The following is a 22,389-nucleotide window of genomic DNA, read 5'->3' on the forward strand; positions in this document are numbered from 1 at the left end:
GGGCGACCGCCGCTCGCGAGGCACCATGGGACTTGTAGTTTCCTCGGCCTGCCTAATGGTGGGCCGCGGCCGCACCGCACACGCGAGCTCCCCTTTCCCTTTCGGTGCCGAGTTCCGTGTGCTGGGCGGTGGTCTCGGCGCTTGGGATACTCTGGTGAAGAAAGCAGAGGCCCCTGCTTGCTTTCTTTTTTTCTTTTTTACTTTTCTTCGTGCTTACATTCTTTTTTTTTTTAAGATTTTTTATTTATTTATTTGACAGAGATAGAGACAGCCGGCGAGAGAGGAAACACAAGCAGGAGGAGTGGGAGAGGAAGAAGCAGGCTCATAGCAGAGGAGCCCGATGTGGGGCTCGATCCCACAACGCCGGGATCACGCCCTGAGCCGAAGGCAGACGCTTAACCGCTGTGCCACCCAGGCGCCCCCGTGCTTACATTCTAAGACAAGACGGACACAGGAATCAGTAAACTATTCATTGCGTTTGGTCGGTACCAGGGAACGTGCTGGTCACTTCACACCCAGAGGCTGGGGCCAGGGGCATGGAGCCATCAGCTCTATGGACGCACAGAGTCAGTGATCATGGACATGGCAAGTCGTGAGATCATGAACTCTTAGAAGCACATGGTGGCCAACCAAAAGAACCTTTATTTATTTATTTATGATTATTTATTTATTTATTTATTTATGATTATTTATTTATTTATTTATTTGAGAGAGAGTGCAGGAGCCGGTGGAGGGGGAGGGGAGAAGCACACTCCCTGTTGACCAGGGAGCCCAAGGTGGTACTCGATCCCAGGACCCTGAGATCATGACCTGAGTTCAAGGCAGACGCTTCACCGACTGAGGCCCCCAGAACAGAGGAATCTCAACACTGGGCTACAACACTGGACTGAACAAGGGAACCGAACAGATCAGGCCGGAGCCGCCGCCGCCGCCGCCGCTCTGGCTCACCAGAAGAACGGGAGAAAGCGGAGACCTGGGTTGAAGGAAAGCACGGGCTGGCAGCTCTCCACTGCTACTCGAGCCAGCAGAGGGACTTGCAGACCATGTAGCAGAAGCGGGATGAGGCTAATGAGAGGGAGGCACCCTCGTAGCTCGTGGCTCTGTGCCCGCCCTCTGGTTCTTGGCCTGTGCGCCTGGAGTCCGTCCCACCAAGGCCGCGTGTCGCACAGTGTGCCCGGCCTCAGCATCCGCAGCGGCATTCCCTTTGTGCTGAGCCTGCGGGCATCCCTCCCGTGCTTCCTGCCTGCAGGTAGCCTCTCTCCCTTGGGCCCCTCGGAGGGCTGAGGGTTGCCCCTTCCCAGGATTGTATTCCTGTGGGGTCGCCCAAAGTATGACAACTGGCTTCGTGAGTAACAACAGCAGCAACACGGAATTGCGACATTCGAGTCGCGCAGAATCTTAGCATCAGCAAGGCAAGGCCTACAGCTCTCAGAGACATTTTAGGCCTATACAGCTCGTTCTCCAGGTTCAGGACTTCATAACCATATAGACTCCTTGTTCTTGGATCACAGCCATTATCACCCCCGCCCACAGCACCCCTTGCAGTTTGTCCAGCCCCAGCTCACCGCCCTCCGCACAAGAAAGGAATTCCCTGTGCCTCACTGCCTGATGACTGGACCAGACCCTCGTCACAGCAAGCCTGGAAGAAACCCCCTCCCCACCTGGGGTTCCTTGACTCCTTACCAGGCCCAGGTGTTCTGTCCTGGGAGGGTAACACAAGGCAGAAAATAAAGTGGGCGGGACCCAGCCCCGGGGCCCTTGAGGACAGGAGTGACAAGCCTGGCTCTAGGTATCCCCACCCAGGCTGCTCATCGGATGCCCGCTTTCGCCCCGCCCCAGGCCAGGCCTGCTGCTGGCACTGGAGCCTGTGCCCGCCACGGGACATGACCAAGCTCCCCTGCCAGGGGCTAAATCTGGGAGCTGCCTGCTGTGAGCTCTGGCCCCGCCACTCGACCTCCAACGCCTGTCGGGAGGCCCCTTCCCTGTCTGACCTACAGGGACCGGCTGCCATGGTCAGTGGGCTGGCGGGCAGGAGCCAGCCGGCTTCCTGGGAGGGCAGGTGGGCTTCTGGAGTGTCTCCCAGCAGGGATGGTCCGTGGGCCTGTGAGGGAGTAGGTGACCGAGGGGACAACACGGGGCCAGAGCTCAGGTTGCTAGGCCTAGAATGGGCAGGAAGATGGACAGATGGCAGTGGTCCCCTGTCCCTTTAGCCCTCAGCCACAGTGTGGGCCTGTCCCTTCTGGGCCCAGCAGGCTGAGCCCACTGAAGCAGGAAGCCTGTGGGTGAGGAGAGCTTGGTGCTGGCTCTGTCCCTAAGACACTGCCCCTGAGCCAACATTCCCTCCTTTCCAATGGACAGAGGGAGGCACTGAAGACCACCAGGACCCCATCCGGGGTATCTAACTCACTTCTCTGGGTCTGGGCTCTGGGCCCATTCAGCCACCCCACCAGGGACACCCCAGCTTTGACCTCTCTCCCCTTCTGCCCCCAGTCCCACCGGAAGTTCTCTGCCCCTCGGCACGGACACCTGGGCTTCCTGCCCCACAAGAGGAGCCGTCGGCACCGGGGCAAGGTGAAGACTTGGCCTCGGGATGACCCCAGCCGGCCCGTGCACCTCACGGCCTTCCTGGGCTACAAGGCAGGCATGACGCACACTCTCCGAGAGGTGCACAGGCCCGGGCTCAGTGAGTGGCCGCAGGGGGACACATGGGGAGGGTGTGGACCACCCCTGCCCGCCAGGGGATCTGGAAAGACTTGCATAGGCTAGTAGCCAGGACTGGGGTCCAGAAGGGGAAGCAGCCCCAGAAAGGGCAAGGCCCTGCCTGTGGGAGCCACAGTCAGGACACTGTCACCGAGCCCTAACCACGGGCCACAACTTGAGGTGTGTTCTGTGCTCGCTCGCAGTTTATTGATGAGGAAATGAAGTGGTTAGGAAACCTGCTGGTTGCCCAGTTAGTAAGGGCAGGAGCTACCACTCAAAGACAGGTGCCCCCATACAATTTTTGGTTTGAGATCATGGTAGGCTCACATGTGACTGGAAGTACTAAGACAGAGAGAGCCCACTCACCCTCTGCCCAGTCTCCCGGTGGAAATTGCTTATAAAACTGTGGTGATAGGTCACAAGCAGGTATCGACGTGGAGACGACCTACCCATCCTGTTCAGGTTTCCCGGGTTGGGGCGTGTGCTTTGCACCCGTGTTTAGTTCTCTGCGGTTCTGCCACGCGTAAGTGTGCTGCCGTGGAGCATTCCTTCCCCGCAGGGGTCCTTCCTGTTGCCCTTTTATAGCCTCACCTCCACCCCTCCGACTTCTTAGCAGCTGCCCATCTGTTCTTCATCTCTCCTCGTGTATGTTTTATTTTAATTTACTTTTTAAAGATTTATTTATTTGAGAGAGAGAGCATGTGCAAGCGGTGGGGAGGGAGAGGGGAGAGGGAGATGGAAAAAAATCTCAAGCAGACTCCCCGCTGAGCACAGAGCCTTCGCCCTTGTGGGGCTCGATCTCACCACCCTGAGATCATGACCTGAGCCGAAACCAGGAGTCGGATGCTCCACCAGCTGTGCCCCCCAGACGTCCCACTCCTAATATATATTTTAAACATTCACTTTTACTTTGTATTAGTCTCAATAATAACATCTACAAAATCATTGGTTTGGGACAAATTATAGTTATTTTTCTAGAAATCAGAAATGTTGGCGTGTACTCCACTTAAGGAATCCCTACCCTTTGGGGGATGCTGCCTGGGCTGTTGGCTCTCTTAGCCCATTTCCAGATGATCTGGTGGGGAAACTGAGGCAGGGAGCAGATCAGGCCTTGTCTGAGATCTCTAGCCAGAGCCAGCTTAGACCGCCTGAGGGGCCCTGCCCAGCACCAGCTCCATGCCCAGGGCGGAGCAGAGAGAGAAGGGGCAGGGAGTGGGCAGGCTGGGGGCTGGAGGTCAGTGGGGGCCCTGAGGCCCTGGTGCTCCATCCTCCCTTGGGCAGGAGGGGCTGTAGTTGGCTCTTCCACGGTACCCCCTTTCCTTATGGGCCCCAGAGGCCCTCCTGCATGCTCCTGTCTCTGGGTCTCATCTAGAAATTTCCAAGCGGGAGGAAGTGGAGGCAGTGACGATTGTGGAGACACCACCTCTGGTGGTGGTAGGCGTGGTGGGCTACGTGGCCACCCCTCGAGGCCTGCGGAGCTTCAAGACCATCTTTGCAGAGCACCTTAGTGACGAGTGCCGCCGCCGCTTCTACAAGGACTGGTGAGGGCTGCCCTTGGGTGGAGCACGCGTGGGCTGGCAGTCCCTCCGTCCCCAGCTCTGTGCTGGCACGGTGGGGGTGGGCGGGCAGGAGCATGTCCGCAGTGCATGGAAGGCAGGAACGAGTGTGTGGGCGAGGTTACCTTCGCTTCAGTAGAAGATGAGTTCTAGGGGACTGGAGTAGAAACTGACATAGAGAAAGAGAGGAAGCAAGTGTTCTCATCCTCAGCGTTAAATTAGGGGACCAACTGATGGAATGTCAGAGTTGGCTCAGAGCTTCCTAGCAGCCAGGGTGAAAAAGGGAAAGAGCCAGCTGACAAACTCTTCTTTTCAGAAAGAAAGGTATTTTGGGGCCTGAGATCTTCCCTGCCACTAAGTCCTGAAAGGGAGGCCCACCTGTCCAAGGAACCTCAGAGGCACCCCCATCCTTACAGAGTTGGAGGCACACCTGTCCTGGCCCTCTGTGGGAAGTGACAAGTTTGGGCCCCTGAGCCAGAGCGGGCTGTAAGACTGCAGGCAAGCTGGCTGACCTCCTCGAGCCTCTTAGATTGCGCCCCTCCCTCACAGCACCATCAGCCGGGGACAGCGTGGGGTGGAGCGGTGCCCGTGTCGGCAGGCTGCTGTGAGCATCACAGGGGCACACAGCAAACGCTCACCAAATGCCAGTAGGCCTTGGTTTTACTCTTTTCCCCTGTTACCAGTTTGCCCTCATCCAGGGGCTTTGACTTTGCGAACTTTGGTCTCTTCATCTGTAGAACGGGGACCATATGTCCAGCTTCCAGAGTTTGGGTGAGGGTTAGGCATGACATGGCGTGGTGCCTGGCCAGTACTGGCCATTTGCTTTACAAGTGGGGTCTGCGGCTCTAGCAACGTGGGCAGGTGGCGGTGGGGCTGGCCAGCACACCCCTCCCTCCTGCTTTTGCTCACTTGCGGGCCTCAGGAGGCAGGAAGGTGTCCACTCTGAAGAGGAGGAACCCGAGACCCAGGGAGGGAGGGACAGTCTGTGCTCGCAGCAGGTGGCTGGAAGCAGCCTGGGGACCCCGGGGGAGGGCCCAGCAGTGGTCTCCCCAGGGAGGGAACACACACTGTTCTAAGAGCGCTGCTTGGTGGGCTGTGGGCCTGTGGGGCCTGGACGGGCCTGGGGAGCTGGCCTGGCTGGCCCCTCTAAGTGTCTCCCGCGTGTGGCTCAGGCACAAAAGCAAGAAGAAAGCTTTTACCAAGGCCTGCAAGAGGTGGCGGGACGCCGACGGCAAGAAGCAGCTGCAGAGAGACCTCGCCGCCATGAAGAAGTACTGCAAGGTCATCCGAGTCATCGTGCACACTCAGGTCAGTCCCGCCACCTTGTCCACACCCGGTCGGCCAGCCCACGCCCCGGACCCACCCTCCCACACTCTCCTCCACCCCAGCTTCCAGGAGCCCTGGCAAATGTCAGCCTAAAAATACCACGAGCCTGGGGCATGGGCCCAAAGTGTTGGGTGACAGGCCGTGCTGGCCGGCCGCCGCCCCAGGGATGGCCTGCTGGGGGTCAGTGTGCTCTGACGGCTGTGGGACACCCGCCACGCCTAGGGCTCCGCCGGGCCCTCACATGTCCTGAAAGGCCCGGCTCTCCTGCCAAACGTCCAGTGTAGAGGGCCAGCCACCTCCCTCTGGGGCCTGCACAAGCGTGTATGTGAGCCAGCATTCGAACGTGGGGTCTGGCTTGATGTGGGCTGACAGCTTACTAACACCTTCTGGCTTACTCTGGAACACTCCTTGGCGTCTTGTCCTCAGGGAAGGCTTGCGTAGGCCAGGACCAGCACCCTGCCCCTCCCCTGCTGTTCCTGGCTATGCGTGTCGTTGGTCATGTCCATTTCCCTTCACAGCCTGGAGCTCCCTGGGGGCAGGACCAGCACCCTGCCCCTCCCCTGCTGTTCCTGGCTATGCGTCATTTGGTCATGTCCATTTCCCTTGACAGCCTGGAGCTCCCTGGGGGCAGGGGCCACGGCTGCCTGCTCAGTGCTGTGCCTTGTATGCAGTAGGTGCTCCATAAGTACTTGTTGAGCACTATGCGCGTCGCCACAGCCTGCCTCACACAGCAGCAGCCAGAGATATCTAAACGTATGAACCTCACTGTGTCACACCCTCACTTAGAATAAAGCCCAAGCTTCTCCCCACAAGACGTGCACGGGCAGACCCCCTGCTCACCTCTGACTTCATCCTGCACCACGTTCCTCCTCGCTCACCGTGGTGTACACACCCTGGTCTCCTTTCCATCCCACCAACTCCCTGCCACAGGGCCTTTGCACATGCAGTTCCCTCTGCTCCCCATAGTTTCAGATCTTCACTTAGTGGCTCCTTCTTGTTACTGGTGTCACCTCAGAGGGGTCCTTCCTGACTGCCTTATTGTCTGCCCCCAATATTCCATTAGAATACTTCACCCTGTGGAAGAATTTACTTGATTTCTGTCTCCCAGCTGGATAGGGGCTCCATGAGGGCCAGGACTCTGCCTGCCCCCTTCCATGCTGTATCCCCAGTGCCTAGCACAGAACATAGCGTACAGACAGACCAGAGCACTGGAACATCTGTTGAATGAATGCACACAGGAAAGCCTGCTGGGGGTCACCAGCCAATCATGCCGTGTCTTCAAATGGGGGCTGTGAGCCTCTGGGAACTGTGAGCACCTGGCTGTGCCCTGCCTTGCAGATGAAGCTGCTGCCTTTCCGGCAGAAGAAGGCCCACATCATGGAGATCCAGCTGAATGGCGGCACGGTGGCTGAGAAGGTGGCCTGGGCCCAGGCCCGGCTAGAGAAGCAGGTGCCGGTGCACAGCGTGTTCAGCCAGAGCGAGGTCATTGATGTCATTGCCGTCACCAAGGGCCGGGGTGTCAAAGGTAGGCCTGGGTGGGGATGGTGGCCTCAGGAAGGCTCCCTGAAGGGGGTGGGGGCCAGAATGGCCTCTCAACCACTAACCCCCCCATGCAGGGGTCACAAGCCGCTGGCATACCAAGAAGCTGCCACGAAAGACCCACAAGGGGCTGCGCAAGGTGGCCTGCATTGGCGCCTGGCACCCTGCCCGCGTGGGCTGCTCCATCGCCCGGGCCGGGCAGAAGGGTTACCACCACCGCACAGAGCTCAACAAGAAGGTGCGTCCACAGTCCTGCTGGTATAGGGACACTCATGACAGATCCCAGTGGGTGGGGTGCATGACCCAGACACAGCTTGGCCCCCCCAAAGGCTCTGAAATACCCCTGCCAGTGCCTGGGTCTAAGCACACCTGCTGGTGGGTACAGACATGCCCCTGGCTCCGGAGACCACCTGCTGCCTGCCACATGGCCTGTTCTCCTGGCAGATCTACCGTATTGGCCGGGGGCTGCACAAGGAGGATGGGAAGGTGGTCAAGAACAATGCGTCCACCAGCTACGATGTGACTGACAAGTCCATTACACCACTGGTGAGCGGGCGTGTGGGTTACTGCCCTGCCCCAAGAGCTCAGGCCCCAGAGAGCGGCCACTTGGGTGAGCAATCCCGTGCGGAGCGTCCTCCGCAGACGGCTTACACTCCAGCTGCTGTCATGGGTGTGGGTGCAGCAGCGGCAACTGTGGCCTTGGACTCAGGCCACCCGGGTTCAAATCCCAGCTGCATATGCAGTGGCTACGGGGCCCAGAAGAAGGGACTCCCATGTCCCTGAGTCTCAGCTTCCGGCTCACTAAAATGTGGACTGTGAAATGAGGTAAGGAAGGACTCAGACTGTGGCTCAGATGCTGTCCTCATTAGTGACCCAGGGTGCTGCCCTGGGGCTGGCGGCTGGCTGCAGTCATTAGGGCTTGCAGCTGCCCCTAACTCCGCAGTGGCTTGGTGCTCTGGATCCTGACCCATGTTCCTGCAGGGTGGCTTCCCGCACTATGGGGAGGTCAACAACGACTTCGTCATGTTGAAGGGTTGCATTGCGGGCACCAAGAAGCGGGTCATCACGCTGAGGAAGGTCAGCGCCTCTGTGGTGGTGGGGGGGCAGCGGGAGCCCCGTGGGCCGCGGGAGGGTTGGGGGGGGCTGGCCTCCCTGTCCTGGGCCTTGCTCGGAGGCGGGTGGGGATGGGAAGAGCAAAAAGGGAGGGGTTCTGGCAGGAGCTGGGTGAACGAGACCTTCCCGGTGTGGACTGGGGGTGGGGGAGGCAGTGGGGTAGGCCCTTACCTCCGGCTCTCCTCTCCCACGACCCCCAGTCCCTCCTGGTGCACCACAGCCGCCAGGCCCTGGAGAACATCGAGCTCAAGTTCATCGACACCGCCTCCAAGTTTGGCCACGGCCGCTTCCAGACAGCGCAAGAGAAGAGGGTCTTCATGGTGAGCCCACCCACCCCTTGTTCTCTGGCCCCAGCCCGCACACCCCTGCTGCGCGCGGAGCGGGGCCGCTAGAGCAGATGAGCGCAGCGGGGGCGCCCCCGGCACGCCAACCCCCATGGGGCTTGTAGGAGCCCAGCCCTGGGCACTGATTCGAGCCGCAGCTGGCCAGGGGCAGTACTGCCGGCTCGACCTCCGTGGCTAGCGCTCCTGTCTCCCCCAACCCCCCAACCAGGGTCCCCAGAAGAAGCATCTTGAGAAGGAAAAGCCAGAGACCTCGAGAGACCTGTAGGCGGCTTGCGATGGAGGAAGCCTGAAGGAAGCGCAGCGCGACCCCGCCTGTGCCCGCTGTCTAATAAAGTGCGGACGCGACTGTGCCCGCGTGTCTCAGAGTTGGCAGCACGGAAAGGCGGGTGGCCCGCGGGGTGGCCCGGGGCGGTCCGCGGCTTGGCTTGCGGAAGGACCCGTGCGGCTCGTACCCTCCCCAACCCGGAGCAGCTCAGCGGCGCCCCCTGGCGCTCGGGCGGGGCCTCGGGGGCGGGCCCTGCGCCGGGTCTCGGCGTCCCTGAACGTGATTGGTCCTCTGGAGGGGCGTGGCATCGTGGGCTCCTGGCAGGCTCCGTGCAGTGATTGGTCCTCGGGAGGAGGGGCGGAACCCCGGGCGCGGGCCGGGCTGCCGCAGGCCAGTGGCCTCGGATCTGTCCCAGGGGGCGGACGCGGCGCTGACCTGCTGGCGCCATGTCCTTCTGCAGCTTCTTCGGGGGCGAAGTTTTCCAGAACCACTTTGAGCCGGGTATGCTCTGTGACCTCCTGGGAGGACAGGGGGCGGAGCGCGCATTACAGGGGGGCGTCGCTGCCCTCGAGCGGCGGTGGAGCCCTGGAACCCCGGAAGGGCAGACCCACGGGGGGCGAGTGTGGGTAAAGGGGGTCCCGGAGGAGGGAGGGGCCTGGGGGCCTGGAAAGTAGGGGTACCCGAGGGGAGAGGGGACACTAGAGAGAAGGGGTCGCTGACTTCGAGGAGTGCCTGAGCGAGGCGGTTTCCGGAAGGAATCTGCGGGGTCATGGTACTTGGAAGGGGTGACGACGGTGCGGGGTGGGGCGGATCCGGATTAGGATCTGGACTTCAGCGGGACGCGATGGAGGATCTTGTCCAAAGGCATCCCCGGATGATACCCCTGCCTTTGCCCCTCCCCTGTTCCTGGGACCCGCAGGGTAAGGCGGCAAGCACAGCACGTTCCCTTCGGATCCAGTGTGCCCGCCTGGGTGCTTCCCCAATCTGCCCAGGGCCCTGGGGTTGGGCAACCAGCACAGCCGCCAAGCCACTAAGAGCCAGTGAAGTTTGACCAGGCAGCCCGAGTAGAGGCAGGGGGAACAGGGGTAGGGGTGGTTTGGGGCATGGACAACCCTCAGCCCTGGCCCCGGGCTTTGAGAGGCCCTGGTATGTACCCTCCTGGGATGTGCCGCCTGGTAATGGACTAATTTGGTAAAAACATGCCCACAGGCAAGACTAGGGCACTGCTGTTCCTGGGGTGGGATCTGTTGGGTGTCAGCCCCCTAGGGGGCTGGGCTGTGACACTGGGCATCTGTGGATGTCAGCTGTGACATAGGAATCTCTGGGCAAAGACCTCCCCTGAGCCCTTCTGGCTGTGGGACTCCAGTGGTCCTCAGGCTGCTCTGCCAAGCTGGAAGTTCCGTCCCACGGCAGCTCCTTAGTCCTTTTTGCTTCGTCTCCAGTTGCTGGCTGAGGCTGAGTAGTTGATGGACTCCAGGGAAGGCTGTCCTCAGCCTGGGCTGTGGGTGCTGGGTACTCCTGTAGGGGGCCCCAAGTGATTACCTGTTCTGCAAGTCAGTTTTACAACATCTTTTCCCCTTCTTCAAAATGATCTTTTGGGGACAGGTTAAAACCTGTTCTCTTCCCTGGCCTTCTGTCTTCCTGGGCCCTCTGTCTGGCCTGGAGACCTTCTTGTTGGGCCATTCTCTTCCCACGTGGAGAGCAGGCCAGCAACTGGGAGTCCAGCTCAAGGCTTCATTGGGCATCAGGCATGGCCACTTGGGAAGAGGGGAGCTGGGGTCCACAGGGGTGGGCCTGCTGTGTCCTCACCAGGCCGCTGGGCTCCTTCCTGACTGCACACCCTCGAGTGGGGTGTTCCGTATCACTCAGTTGCCTCATCTCTAAAACGGAAAAGTCCTCTTAAAAAAACAAAACAAGGGACGTCTGGGTGGCTCAGTGGTTAAGTGTCTGCCTTTGGCTCAGGTCATGATCCCGGGGTCTTGGGATGGAATCCCGCATTGGGCTCCCTGCTCAGTGGGGAGCCTGCTTCTCCCTCTGCCTCCCTCTCTCTCTCTCTGACAAATAAATAAATTAAAAAATCTTAAAAACAAAAACAAAACCGGAAAAGGGGTGCCTGGCTGGCTCAGCCGGTAGAGTGTGTGACTCTTGATCTCCAGGTCATGAGTTCAAGCCCCACGGAGGGCATGGGCGCCTGCCTACTTAAACAAAACAGCAAAGCTAAAATGGAAAGGTGTACCTCACAGGACTACTGATAAGAGTCAATGAGATAAGTGAAAAGCGGCTCTCCTGGGCTCTGGCACATGCTAAGAACCCCTGGGTGTGAGCTCAGTGGGGTGTTCTCCACAGAGCCAATACGCAGGCCTGGGGGTGGCAGGTGGGGGCGTGGGGTGGATGTGCAGGCTACCCTGCAAACGGGGACACTGCTCTGTTCTCTTAGGCCTGAGGATTCGGCAGCTCACCCCAGAGAGGCTGGAGCCAATGTGTGTGCCTTTGCCTTTCCTTCTGCCCCCAGGTGTCTATGTGTGCGCCAAGTGTGGCTACGAGCTTTTCTCCAGCCGCTCAAAGTACGCACACTCATCCCCGTGGCCCGCCTTCACTGAGACCATTCATGCTGATAGTGTGGCCAAGCGTCCGGAACGCAACTCACCTACAGCCTTAAAGGTGGGTGCAGCAGCAGGGGTTGCCGAGGGGGTGTTGGCCAGGGAGAGCCTGAGGGCTGGCCACTCTGTCCTTCTTTGTGCTTCCCCCCACAGCTCTGAGGCTTAGAGTCTGTCTACTCCAGGCCTCTGGCCTCAGCCAGGGGAGCTGCTCCCCCAAACTTCTGGGAAAGCCTGGGGTCCTGATGGAAATGGAAACAGGACCGCTTTCCTGTGTGGCTCCAGGACGGAAGTCAACCTCTCCTGCCAGCAGTTACTTTGGGAAATGGGTGTGGGGAAGTCACCATCTACTGGTGGTAGGAGGGGCCATTGCACAGTTGTTTTGTGGTCTTTCCAGGTGTCCTGTGGCAGGTGTGGGAACGGGCTGGGCCATGAGTTCCTGAATGACGGCCCCAAGCCGGGGCAGTCCCGCTTCTGAATATTTAGCAGCTCGCTGAAGTTCATCCCGAAAGGTGAGCTCTCCTTCTGGCAGCTGGCACAGGCCTATGACATTTTAGAGGCCCAGGGGCGGGGGCACACTCTTCTTGTCCACTTATGGTGACAAATCATGGGGGTCCAAAGCACACTGCCCAGGAGCTGCCCAGGGCCACCCCAGAAGGTGGCTGCAGGGCAAGGACAAGGGGGCAGGTGTCCTGATTGGTCACCTGTGCCCCAACAAAGGGCATCTGAGGGTGATGTGGCAGAGGGTTTTCTGTGCGGGCCTGGCCCTTCCTGGAGACTGGGGGGCAGGCAGGGACCGTGGGCGGGGGCTGTGTGGCCACGGGCTTGCTGCTCAGCCTTTCTGAGTGGGCCCCCTCCTCTGCACAGTGGCTGTGCTCGCAGAGCGCCTTCACAGGCCTTTCTGAGGACAGCTGCACTGACGTGGTGCTCCGGGGCCTGGTATGCAGTAAGCGCTCACATGTGTGCTTCTGTGGGCTGTATGCTTAGTGCGGGTTTCTCCCACTCTGTAAACTTTTCGTCAGCCAGAGTGGTGTAAAGTGAAGAGTGTCTCCCGCTTTCTGAAAGTTTCCCTTGTGCCACTGCACTTTCGTGGAAGACCTTATACGTTAGCACCTGTTTCCACTAACTGAAAGAATCCCAAAGAGGATTTTCACTATGAGAAAAGCCGTTGCCTTACTAATGTGGGGAACATGCGTGTAGCGTGAATGAAACATAAAAGCAAAGTGGCCTAACTCGAGCTTTGGGAAAGCAGGGCTCCGTGTGCCGGCTGTTCGGGCAGCTGTTTCCCACATGAGCTTTATCTGAGCACGACATCCTCTCTGACCTCACACAGGTGCTCACAAGCCAGCCCACGTCTCTCTGCACAGCCAGCCCTCTGGACTCCTCACTGCACTTTGTAGCTCAAATCCCAGCTCCCCACATGCCGCCAGCAGGATCGTGGCCAGTCCCTAACCTCAGTCTGTTCCTCTGTAAAATGGGGCTGCTGACAGCCCGTGCCTGCTGTCGTCCCTGGGGAAGTGGGGGGAAGTGAGGGTGTTGGTAGGGCTGGCGATGATAGGGTGCGACATGATTCTGCCCTTTTGTAATTAGCGTCCTTTGTCTTGTGGAGGAGGGAGAGACTGGGCTTTCCTGGAGATCTCGGGGAAAAATGGGACACACAGACTCCCCCAAGCTGGGTGCCTGGGTCCTCCCAGCTGCCCTGTCCTGCAGGGTGGAGTGGGCTGGCCAAAGCAGAGGATGGTGTCTGAAGCATAATGTAGCAGTGACTTGTGTTTCTCTGCCCTCCCTCCTTTCTTTTAGGCAAAGGAACTTCTGGCTCTCAGAAGCCATAGGCGGGCAGAGCGTACCCATTCCAGCTGGACACTGCCCTGTGGTCACACTCCGGCCATCCCACCTTGGAGTTGGAACCCCAGACATTCAGACAGGGGAGGGGGTTAGCTGGAACTTCAGGGGGTGTTGGCTCTGCACGTGTTCTCTTTGGGAAGAGTGCTGGTTTTCCACGATGGCCCATAGCCTGCTGCCAGGATGGGGCTGGAGGGCCCAGCTGTGGGCTCACCTTAGGCTCCTGCTTATATGGGAGTCTAAAGAAGGTGGGCTCTAAGCCTAGCTTGCCCTCGAATGATGGCACACCCCACCTTCTCCTCAGCCCACTGCCCTCTCCCTGCTTGTCTGGACTCATCCCTTTGGGACCCGATTCTGAGATGGGCTCTGGCCCTCGCCAAAGCTCGTGCCCATTCCCCCAGGTCATGCCGGGAGACAGAATGTAAAGGGAGGCAGCCCTTGGTGGCTGCCCCAGCTCCGGTCACTACATGATTCACTCTGGTTAAACCCTTCCAGGCAGCCAGAGTGGTGAAGATCTGTGACCCGCTGGAGGAGCGGGCCAAGGGGACAGACCTCTTGTCTCTCAGTTACGAGAGGAGAAATCCTCAGCCCTGTTTCCCAATCTGGCCGGGTGCACCTTGCCTCACTCAGGCTGAGGAAAGTGGCTGTTGCTCCATTACCTTGATTGTGCAAGGCCAGGGCCGGGGAGCTCACAGCCCAGAGTTCACACCTTCTCATGAGCAGTGGCTGTGGCTTCTTGGCATGCTGGCAAGCTCTTGCCGCCTGGGAGGGTGGGTGACGCCAGAGCCCCTCCCTTCGTAACTCCTCCCTGGAGTCCTCAGGAGATCAGTAAACAAATGGAACCCAGGCCTGATGTCTTCATTCCCATCGGGAGCCAGGACACCTTGTTTCACTTGTCCCACAAATATTTATCAAGCAGGTGCAGACTGCTGCTGGGAGGCAACCACGAGACAGACGGGCCTCCCTGCCCTTCAGGGCCTTACGGCGTGCTTGAGGAGACAGGACGTTACTGTCTGGGGACGGTCCGGCTGTGACCGTCTACAGCAGAGCAATGAAGCTAGACTGTGTGGAGGGGCAATTAGGGGGCTCATGCTTTGGCCCCCCTGGTCAGGGAGGAGAACGCTGAGGGCAGGGTCATCCCAGCTCAGCAGTGACAGGTGAGAGAAGCAAGAAGAGCTTCCCAGGTGGTAGCATATAGCAGGTAGACAGGCCCCGGGAGGGCGACAGATGCATGCTCCTGCCCTGCAGGGGGAGGTCACAATGCCAACCGTGGGGAGGTAGCCTGTCCTGCAGAAGAACCACAGGATTTTTCCAGATTCTATGGACAAATCCAGGAACATGTGTAAGAACGGATATTAAGAGGTGGGATGGTGGTGAAAGGAATATAAAGTTGGATCAGGCTGTATTTATTGATAGGGGCTCACCAAGCAGAAATTCGAGGTTTAATGGTGCAGCTCGGGATGAGAGGGGCTCGCACTGTTTGGTTGCTCTGTTGGCTGAGACGTGGCCGGGAAGGCGGCCTGCACTAAATGGAGGGGATGTGCCAGCACTGCCTTATTTGATGGAGGGGAGGGTTCAAAGGCTTAGGGAAATGGGAGTGTCAGAGTGGATTTATCCTTTAAAATCTGCTCCCCCACCTCGGGGTCCAGAGGGCACACCTTTCACCGTGATTGTGAGGAAGCCCCAGCATCTTCTCGAGGCCAGAAATTACATACAGGACTGCCAGCGCGCTGGGAACACGAAGTGCAATGGGGTCACTGGATCCCGAGGGGCAGCGGTCACGCACCAGCACGGTGACTGGGACTGCCACGGAGTCGGAGCGCTGGTCAGCATGGTGTGAGGCGCACGGAGCTGGGCCGTCGGCTAGCTGGTCAGGTGTTCCTGGAAGGGAAAGAGATGCGAAGCCTCCTGAGCTCTTACTGATCTGAATGAGCAGAGGTGCTCCAGGTCAAGGGACCAGAAGTCTAACTGGAATCCTAGAAGCGGAGAGTCACGATCCCTCCTTAGTCGGTTCCCAGCCTTGAGCCAGTGTACAGACCCAGGGAGGCAGGGTGCCTGTGAGGACGGATCTTGGTACATTGCCAAAAATTGTATAATGTGAATCTTTCTCCCAGCCTTCCCCAAAAGGACCTACACTGGGCTGGCTCTGTACTGGGGAAAAGGAAATAATCAGACCTTCCAGGGACTACCCGACGCAGGCTGGACTGACTCCAATTCCAGGGGACACACAGGCTCTGTGTCAAAGGAGGGCTGATGGAGGCAGGCGGTCAATGGATTTTCAGCTCAGGCCTGTCTCCCGGTGGGCCCAGTGAGTCCCCAAACCCTTCCTGTGGTCACTCCCCAGTTCTAAAGCCATTGTGGGAGCGGACATACTCAGCAGCTGGGAGCATCCCCGTGTTGTGAGGACGGGGGCCTGCAGGTGTGGAGTCGGGTGGTGGAGGAGGGATGAGGTTGCAATGGCTGGGGGGGGAGGGGCGGGGAGGCTGGCGACACTCTTGGCCAGTCCGCTCATGCCTTGGTGACGGGACTCTGCTCTTTCCCCACAGGCCTGGAGTCCCTGCTCTGGTGTGCGGTCACTGGTCTGTGCAGGGGCTGCTGGCTCACTGTGTGACCTTGGGTGGAGCACTTAACCTTCCTCTGTGGAATCCAGCCTGTCTCCTGGGTGGGGGGGTGGGGCAGGGCGTGAAGGCAGATGTGTGGATTCCGAGCAGATGTCACTCTGTGGCTTAGATTCCAGACACCAACTTGGTCAGTGGTCATCTGCGTAGAGGAAGTTGTGCAGCAGCTGGGCGGGGTCGGCACTGACAAAGTGCCAAGGACCATGCAAAAGCACCCCATTCAGGAGGGGCTTGTTGCTGTTTGCCCCTCCCCGCAGTGTGGCAGCCTCCCTCTCTCGAAAACATCTCTGTCTCTGCCCTGCTGGGGGCCAGTCCCGATTGCAACTGCTACAGAGACCCCCCTTCCCACCCTGGGACTGCAGGGCATGTGCCCTCCAGCCCACGATTCCACTTCCTACCTCTGCCTGAGTCCTTCCTGCAGGAACACCTCTGTGGTCCAAGTTGGAACTGCCCTAGTCACCCGGGATCATTATCAGCCCCGGGGCACTGCCCAGCCCAGCCTGTGATCCGCACACTCCGAGTCTAGCAGCCAGCCTTGGCCAAGAGCAAGCCCACTGCAGGTGAGCAGAGACTGAATGCTTAGTGCGCCCCCATAGGCAACATCTCCCTGGGTCTTACCCTCACCCTTGTCGGGCAGGTACTCGTTCTGCAGGGGAGGAACAGGAGGCTCAGAGATGGGGAGGGGCTTGCCTGAGGCCTCAGGCTGTCTCTGCCCCCATCTGACCCTTTCCTCTATGCCCCAGATGAGGAACAGTGGCTCTGGGAAGGTGGTGTCCACCTTTGAGCAGAGTGTGAAGGCAGCAAGCGTGTTGAAGCTGCCTGGGGGTGGGGAGGGAGCCGGCTGAGTGGTTAGCTGGAATCTCTAGGCCCAGGGCTAGGACGAACCGAACTTTGGGCTTTGCTCATCTCTCCCAGCACTCCTGGCTCACCATGTCCCTGAGTGAACTTGGTCCAAGAACAGGCTGGCCTCCTGCAAACTGGGCTGATGTGTCCAGGGCATGGCCTTGAGGCCAGCTCTCCGGGGCCGGCTCTATAGCAGGGTGGGCTGAAGGACCTGTGGGGGTCTTGGGCTGGAGCTGGGGCTGGGGAGGATGGGAGGGACGCTGTGAGAGCAATGCCTGACTACCTGGGCTCCAAGCACACATCCACACATCCAGGTTCCCTGGTGGTGGGGAGGGCTGGAAGCAGGGTCCTTGCAGGGGTGGTGGGAGAAGGGTAGGCCCCAAAGCCCCAAGGTCCCCTTTGGTGAGGAGCTTGGATGTGGATGGCTATGAGCAGGGTCTGTCTGCTGGGGCCCCTTGGGAGCAAGGTGTCTCCTGTGGAATCATGAATCTCCCCTCACCCTCTTCGTCCTGTTGGGTTACCCCATCACCGTTGGCTTGCAGCCCCCACTTCCTCCCTGAGAAAGGAAAGACTTTGAGAACCCAGCTCCCCGCCGACCTGCACCAGTGCCCCCTTCCGTGCCAGGTGGAACCTGCAGGGCATGGCCTTGCAGCCAAGGGTTCTGTTCAGGGGCAGAGGGCTCCTGGTGCTCTGTCAACACCAGTCAGGGGCAGCCGGCAGACGGGGGGGGGGGGGGCGCCCACGGCACAGGGCATGGTTGAACCCACAGTGCAGCGGGTTTGTGCTCGCTCACGGCTTTCTTCTTTTCCGAGTGACAAGTGCCCGGGTGAGCCGTGACCCTGGGTGTGTGTGTGTGTGTGTGTGTGTGTGTGTGTGTGTGTGTGTGTGGCCGACAGCTAGGTCCCAGGAACCCCCAGACTCCAGGCCTGTTTGTGGGCTGGGCCGGCAAGTGGGACGAGGCGCCCAGAGCGGTCGGTGAAGGTCACCGCCAAGCCAACCACCGTGCCCCCACCCTCATACGAGGTCCTGGAAGGGGACCCAGGGCGATGACTCCTTTCCGAGTTCACCCGTGCTCCACGACCCCTCCCCAGGTAGGGACGCAGGGACCGTGCACAGCACCCACTGGCAGGGGGCGCGCTCGCTCCGCGCGGCGTGTGCGCCAGGCCGGGTCTGCGAGACCCTGCAGTTCCCCGAGGCGCCGCCAGGGGCGCAGCGGCGGCATCTCCGACGACAACGGTAGATCCGAGCCCCAGCCCAGGGCCCCGCGACCCTGACGCGCTCTGTGGTCAGCGATGGCGTTGAGCCACGCCGCCCCAACATGCCAGTACCCGGGACACAGGCTGAGGCCTCCTGGCGTCCGAGGATACAGGGGCCCCGTTTGGTTGGCCTCACGAAGGTGACGGTGGAGGGAGAGCAGCCGGAGTGGGACGGGGGCGGAGGGCGGGTGGGACGGCTGCAGGGGTCTCGGGGTGCTGACTGGAAGCTTCCAGCCCCTTCTCCAGGGCAGCCTGGCGGGACCCACCCGTATCGACGCCCCTTGCCTCCTCTCCCCGCGGCTCTAACACGTCCCGGCCCACCTGGGACACCAGGTTCTGGGCTTCCACCTCCCACACGTCTTGCCCACGTCTCTCCTCCACAGTTAGCTAGCCTCCCCCAACCAGTCTGATCTTTGCAAAATCATAGACCAGAAACTACCCTCAGTGGTTCCCCCAGGCTCTGCTGGCTCTGGTCCCACAGACGCCATTTCTCCAGCTAGCATGGATAGCAGTGTCACGGGCCATCACTATGCAATTTCTGCTATTCCCCCCGCCACCGCGGCACCCAGACTTTTGCACCTGGGCCTCTAGGCCAGCCACGCTCCATTCTAAAACACGCCCCTGTGGTCCTGCCTTCGCCAGTTGGCTCTTCCTTCTTCCTCATTCCCTTCCTATGTGCCAGAATCCTTCTAGAAGCCTCTCCTGGTGGCCCTCTCCTTCCCCCACACCCCAGGGGCCCTGGGCAGGTCTCCTATATGTGTGCACAGACTGGGTGCCTGCTGTCCTCTTGCAGGTCCCACCCCTCCCCAGGTCAGGGACCACAGCACATTCATCTCATTCTTTCCCAAACGCTGAGCCCCATGGGAGGCTGCACATAATAGCAACCGAGGCACAGACATCAGACTGCGCTGCCTTCTGCCCCCTCCCTCGGCAGGGATGAGATGCCAAGCCACACGTCTGCATGAGTGTGTCCGTGGTCTGGGAGATGCAGGGGCCCCAGGATCAGTGACCACCCTACCCTGGCCCTAGGGTTCTGCTTAGCAGAGCTTAGGGCCGGAGGCACAGAGAAGACAGTTGGTGGGCCTCCTCTGGCTGACAAGGGGGGAGGGACGGAGGCTTACGTGCAGATAGGCTCCCTCCACCCCAAGCCCTCACCGCCCCCCAAGGTCTGTCTCCAGCCATGATTTGTTCCTTGTAAAACTGCAGAGATTATCCACGCTTCAGCCCCTGTCTTCATGTCTTACCACGTTTCATTTCCAACGAGGACTTTTACAAGCTCCTCTTGGCTTCAAGGCAGCTGCATTTCGGGAGCGGGAGGGAGTAGGCAGGAGATAAGGCCCAATGGGCTCTGCACCCCCATGGTGCAGTCTGCCTGTTGCCCGGGCTGCCGCCTCCACCTCTGATTCCAGTGGCTTTTTGTTCCCCTAGTTTAGACACTGTGGATTTTTTTTGGGCCGCCATCTCTGAGACAGGATCTGCTGGTGTGTCTGGAGGTGGGGGAGGACAGGGAAGCTGGAGTCAGAGGGAGGACGGCAAGGGCCGGTGTAGAGGACAGAGTCGCTGTTCTCTGAGGAGGGGGTGGGGGGTCAATTTTCAGGGTCCTCTAGTCAGACCAGGGAATTTGGTGGGGAAGGGGATGAGTTTGAGGCGCCTGCCCCAAGATGCTCTACCCTGGCCTCTGGGTTCTGGGTCTCCCTTGAGGGCCAAGACCGACGAGACTGGCTGCATGGCTGTCTGTACGTCTGTCTGGCCAACTGTGGTGCTGGAGTGTTTCCCTGGAAATGAGGGGGGGTGTAGTATGGCCTCTGGTGTCCTGTCCACCGGTCAGGCTGGACTTCGGGGACTAGGTCACCGGTGTGTGGAGAGCTGCACACTTGGGACTTCCCACACTGGGGAGGGTGGCGGGAAACGAGTGGCAAACCTGTGAACACGCCCCACCGTGCGCACCTGTGCGCACATACACCCCACATGCACACAGTCCTGTGTCCTGTGCAGAGTACGGGCTTTCTGAGCCTGCACCAGCTTCCTTGCTCCCGATGGAACGTGCTCCCAGTCACCGTCTCATCCAAGGGGCCTCTTGCCAGAGCACAGATGGCTAGACCTGCCCCCAGAGCCCCAGTACCCTGATGTGGGGCCATTTAGATGATACCCAGCCTTCCCCATGATGCTGAGTGGCTCTTCTGTGACCAGAGGCCTGGCTTGGGGCTGTGAAGCTGGAGGAGGTGGGGATGGGGTGGCGGTAGAGAGAGTCCTATGTCTCTGAGACCCTTTAGATTCATCTTGAGGATAAAGGCTGTTGCCAGCACTCCCCTCTTGCAGAACGGGGACTGCCAGCCTGGAAGGATTGCTGTATTATAAAGGGAGCTGATCCAGGCTGGTTAGGGAGAAGCAATTTGCAGGGCCCTGTGATGGGTCCCAGGAACCTGCATCCCTGCCCACTCCTGGAGAAGCAGGGGACAGTGGCAAACAGCCCTCTGTCTGTGTGGATGGCTCCAGGAAGACCCAAGGGAAAGGAGTGAGTGTGGCTGGAAGCGAGCTGGTGGCCCTCCCTGCACAGGAGAGGGGTCTGGCCCCTTTCAGCAAACCCTGCAACCTCGGGCAGGCTCCTGGCAGGTGTATGACCCCTCCGTGTGGCTACTGATCTTGGAGGCCCTCCTTCCTCCCCACTCCTGGCCAAAGGGAACCTCTTCGTCTGTCCCTCCTGACACTGGGAATCTCGTCTGCCCTGGCAAAGCCTTCTGTGCCCCACTGTCCTCAGGGGGAGCTGGTCATCAGGAAGCCAGGCCCCAGGAAAGTCTTTCCTCTCCAGTCCGGTCTCCAAGGAAGATGAATTATGAGTAGTGAGGTCTGCCAGGGCGGGGGCAGCTTCAAGGCACCCCTTCTTGTGCTGGGGTCCCTGTCACACGTCCGCTGCCTCCTTATCATAAAGAGCTTTGGGGCTAGGCACCCGGAAAGTTGGGGGCTAGTGTCATCTTTGCTTTCTAGAGTAGGAAAGTGAGTTTCAGAGAGCCTTGATACCTGCCAAGGTCCCCTGCTGGGAGCAGGCAGAGCTGGGCCTGACTCAGCCTCCAGCAGGGAGAAGTCCTTGCTGTCAGCACCGCTCTGTGCTGCACCCCCCCCCCACCCTGTGCTCCTTACCAGGGTGAGGTGGGAACAGTGGGCTCCGGGGGTCGGGGGGGATAGTGGGTAGACATCTCTCGGGGGTCCCTCTCCAGCAGGAAACTGCATCCTCATGTGCTCGGACAAATCCGGCATCTGAAGAGGAAAAACCCCACACAAATCAAGGACAGCTGGGCCTGCCCTCGGCGGCGGCCCCCTCCCCTGGGCCCCCTGACAGGCTCCAGAACCTGGGCAGGCTGTGAGAGTGGGTCTAGGGGGTAAGGGTGTGGTCCCAGGGAAGGGAGTTCCTAGAAGCCCCACATGGGTGGACTCTCCCCCAGCGGTCCCCCGTGGAGGGAGGGACTGCACAGTGTTAGTGGTCACTTTCCAGAGTGGGGCAGCTGCTTGCACACCCCACCATGCTGCGTGTGGGGGCTGCCGTTGCGGGTGCCCACCCTGGGGAGGGGACAGGTTGTGAAAGAGGTGGAGAGGAGTGTGGGGGAGGGCGCACACATAGCCTCTTGCAGCCACATGTGCACACACGCACACCCACACACAACCAGTCCACTAGTCATTCAACAAACACTCATGAGTGCTTACCATGGTTAGGTGTGGAGCCATGGAAAGGGTCCTGACTGACTCCATCCCTGCCCTGGCAGAGCTCATGGGTAGGTGGAGGAGAGAGATGGGGGACAAAATCACCCACGAAGGAGTAATTACAGTCTGCGAGGGGACTCCGACCTAGCTGGGCAGCTGGGCCATGGTCTGTGAGGCCAGCCTGGGCCTTCCTCTCACCATGACCTTGCTCCCCAGGACTCCCTCCCTAGACGGGCCCTCTCTGTCCCCCTCTGCTTGGCCTTCCCTGTCATCTCCCCCAGGGACGGTGTTAATTGGTCCAGCAGGCCAAAGCTCCGGCTGCCTCCTCTCCCCAGTTCTCCCTCCTCCATGCCAGGCAGCACATGGAACCTGACTAGCTCAACGTCTGGTGGCTGGCCCTGGGAGGGTGGACAGACGGACCTCTGCATGCCCATCCTGCCTGGGCAGGGGGTCCAGACTGGGTGAGGGGGATTGGCCCATGTTGGACCCTGAAAGCAAGGCTGCGCACCCCCCACTCCCCAGGAGGTCTTGCTGATGCATTTCTTCCTTCCTTCCTTCCTTCCTTCCTTCCTTTCTTTCTTTCTTTCTTTCTTTCTTTCTTTTTTAAAAAAGATTTTATTTATTTATTTGACAGAGAGAGAGACAGCCAGTGAGAGAGGGAACACAAGCAGGGGAGTGGGAGAGGAAGAAGCAG

The 22,389-nt window shown here is 59.7% G+C and overlaps 2 protein-coding genes and 1 long non-coding RNA gene across 6 annotated transcripts in view; 2 read left to right on the top strand and 1 right to left on the bottom strand.

Annotated features, from left to right (window-relative positions):
* Positions 1-722: 722 nt before the first annotated feature.
* RPL3L (ribosomal protein L3 like) lies at positions 723-8,943 on the top strand. Of its 2 annotated transcripts, XM_002920185.4 has the most exons (10): positions 723-2,012; positions 2,491-2,683; positions 4,073-4,241; positions 5,429-5,564; positions 6,921-7,107; positions 7,199-7,359; positions 7,566-7,667; positions 8,103-8,198; positions 8,435-8,554; positions 8,787-8,942. In XM_002920185.4, the coding sequence occupies exons 1-10, from the start codon at positions 1,884-1,886 to the stop codon at positions 8,841-8,843; spliced, it is 1,350 nt and encodes a 449-aa protein (XP_002920231.3). In that variant the 5' UTR covers positions 723-1,883; the 3' UTR covers positions 8,844-8,942. The 2 variants fall into 2 exon arrangements, with proteins under 2 accessions (XP_002920231.3, XP_034526513.1); XM_034670622.1 differs by lacking the exon at positions 7,566-7,667 and having other exon boundaries at positions 8,787-8,943.
* Positions 8,944-9,188: 245 nt separating this feature from the next.
* Positions 9,189-14,129, top strand: MSRB1 (methionine sulfoxide reductase B1). Of its 3 annotated transcripts, none has more exons than XM_034670624.1 (4): positions 9,189-9,344; positions 11,356-11,504; positions 11,838-11,952; positions 12,774-13,217. In XM_034670624.1, exons 1-4 carry the CDS (start codon positions 9,290-9,292, stop codon positions 12,890-12,892), a joined length of 438 nt encoding a protein of 145 aa, XP_034526515.1. In that variant the 5' UTR covers positions 9,189-9,289; the 3' UTR covers positions 12,893-13,217. The 3 variants fall into 3 exon arrangements, with proteins under 3 accessions (XP_034526515.1, XP_034526516.1, XP_002920230.2); XM_034670625.1 differs by lacking the exon at positions 12,774-13,217 and adding an exon at positions 12,308-12,360; XM_002920184.4 differs by lacking the exon at positions 12,774-13,217 and adding an exon at positions 13,241-14,129 and having other exon boundaries at positions 9,190-9,344.
* LOC117804198 overlaps positions 13,448-22,389 on the bottom strand; it is a 9,580-nt gene continuing 638 nt past the window's right edge. The window contains exon 2 of the long non-coding RNA XR_004628541.1: positions 13,448-13,575. This is a non-coding gene — a long non-coding RNA (uncharacterized LOC117804198). The remainder of the gene's footprint in view (positions 13,576-22,389) is intronic.

Source organism: Ailuropoda melanoleuca, chromosome 10 (genome assembly GCF_002007445.2).
Source record: "Ailuropoda melanoleuca isolate Jingjing chromosome 10, ASM200744v2, whole genome shotgun sequence".
Lineage (NCBI taxonomy): Eukaryota > Metazoa > Chordata > Mammalia > Carnivora > Ursidae > Ailuropoda > Ailuropoda melanoleuca.

Excerpts from the sequence above, each read along its gene's own strand:
- RPL3L (XM_002920185.4), top strand. The coding sequence starts at position 1,884 with ATGACCAAGCTCCCCTGCCAGGGGCTAAATCTGGGAGCTGCCTGCTGT. Across the intron at positions 2,013-2,490 it reads TACAGGGACCGGCTGCCATG|TCCCACCGGAAGTTCTCTGC; the intron begins GTCAGTGGGCTG and ends TTCTGCCCCCAG. Across the intron at positions 8,199-8,434 it reads GGGTCATCACGCTGAGGAAG|TCCCTCCTGGTGCACCACAG; the intron begins GTCAGCGCCTCT and ends CACGACCCCCAG.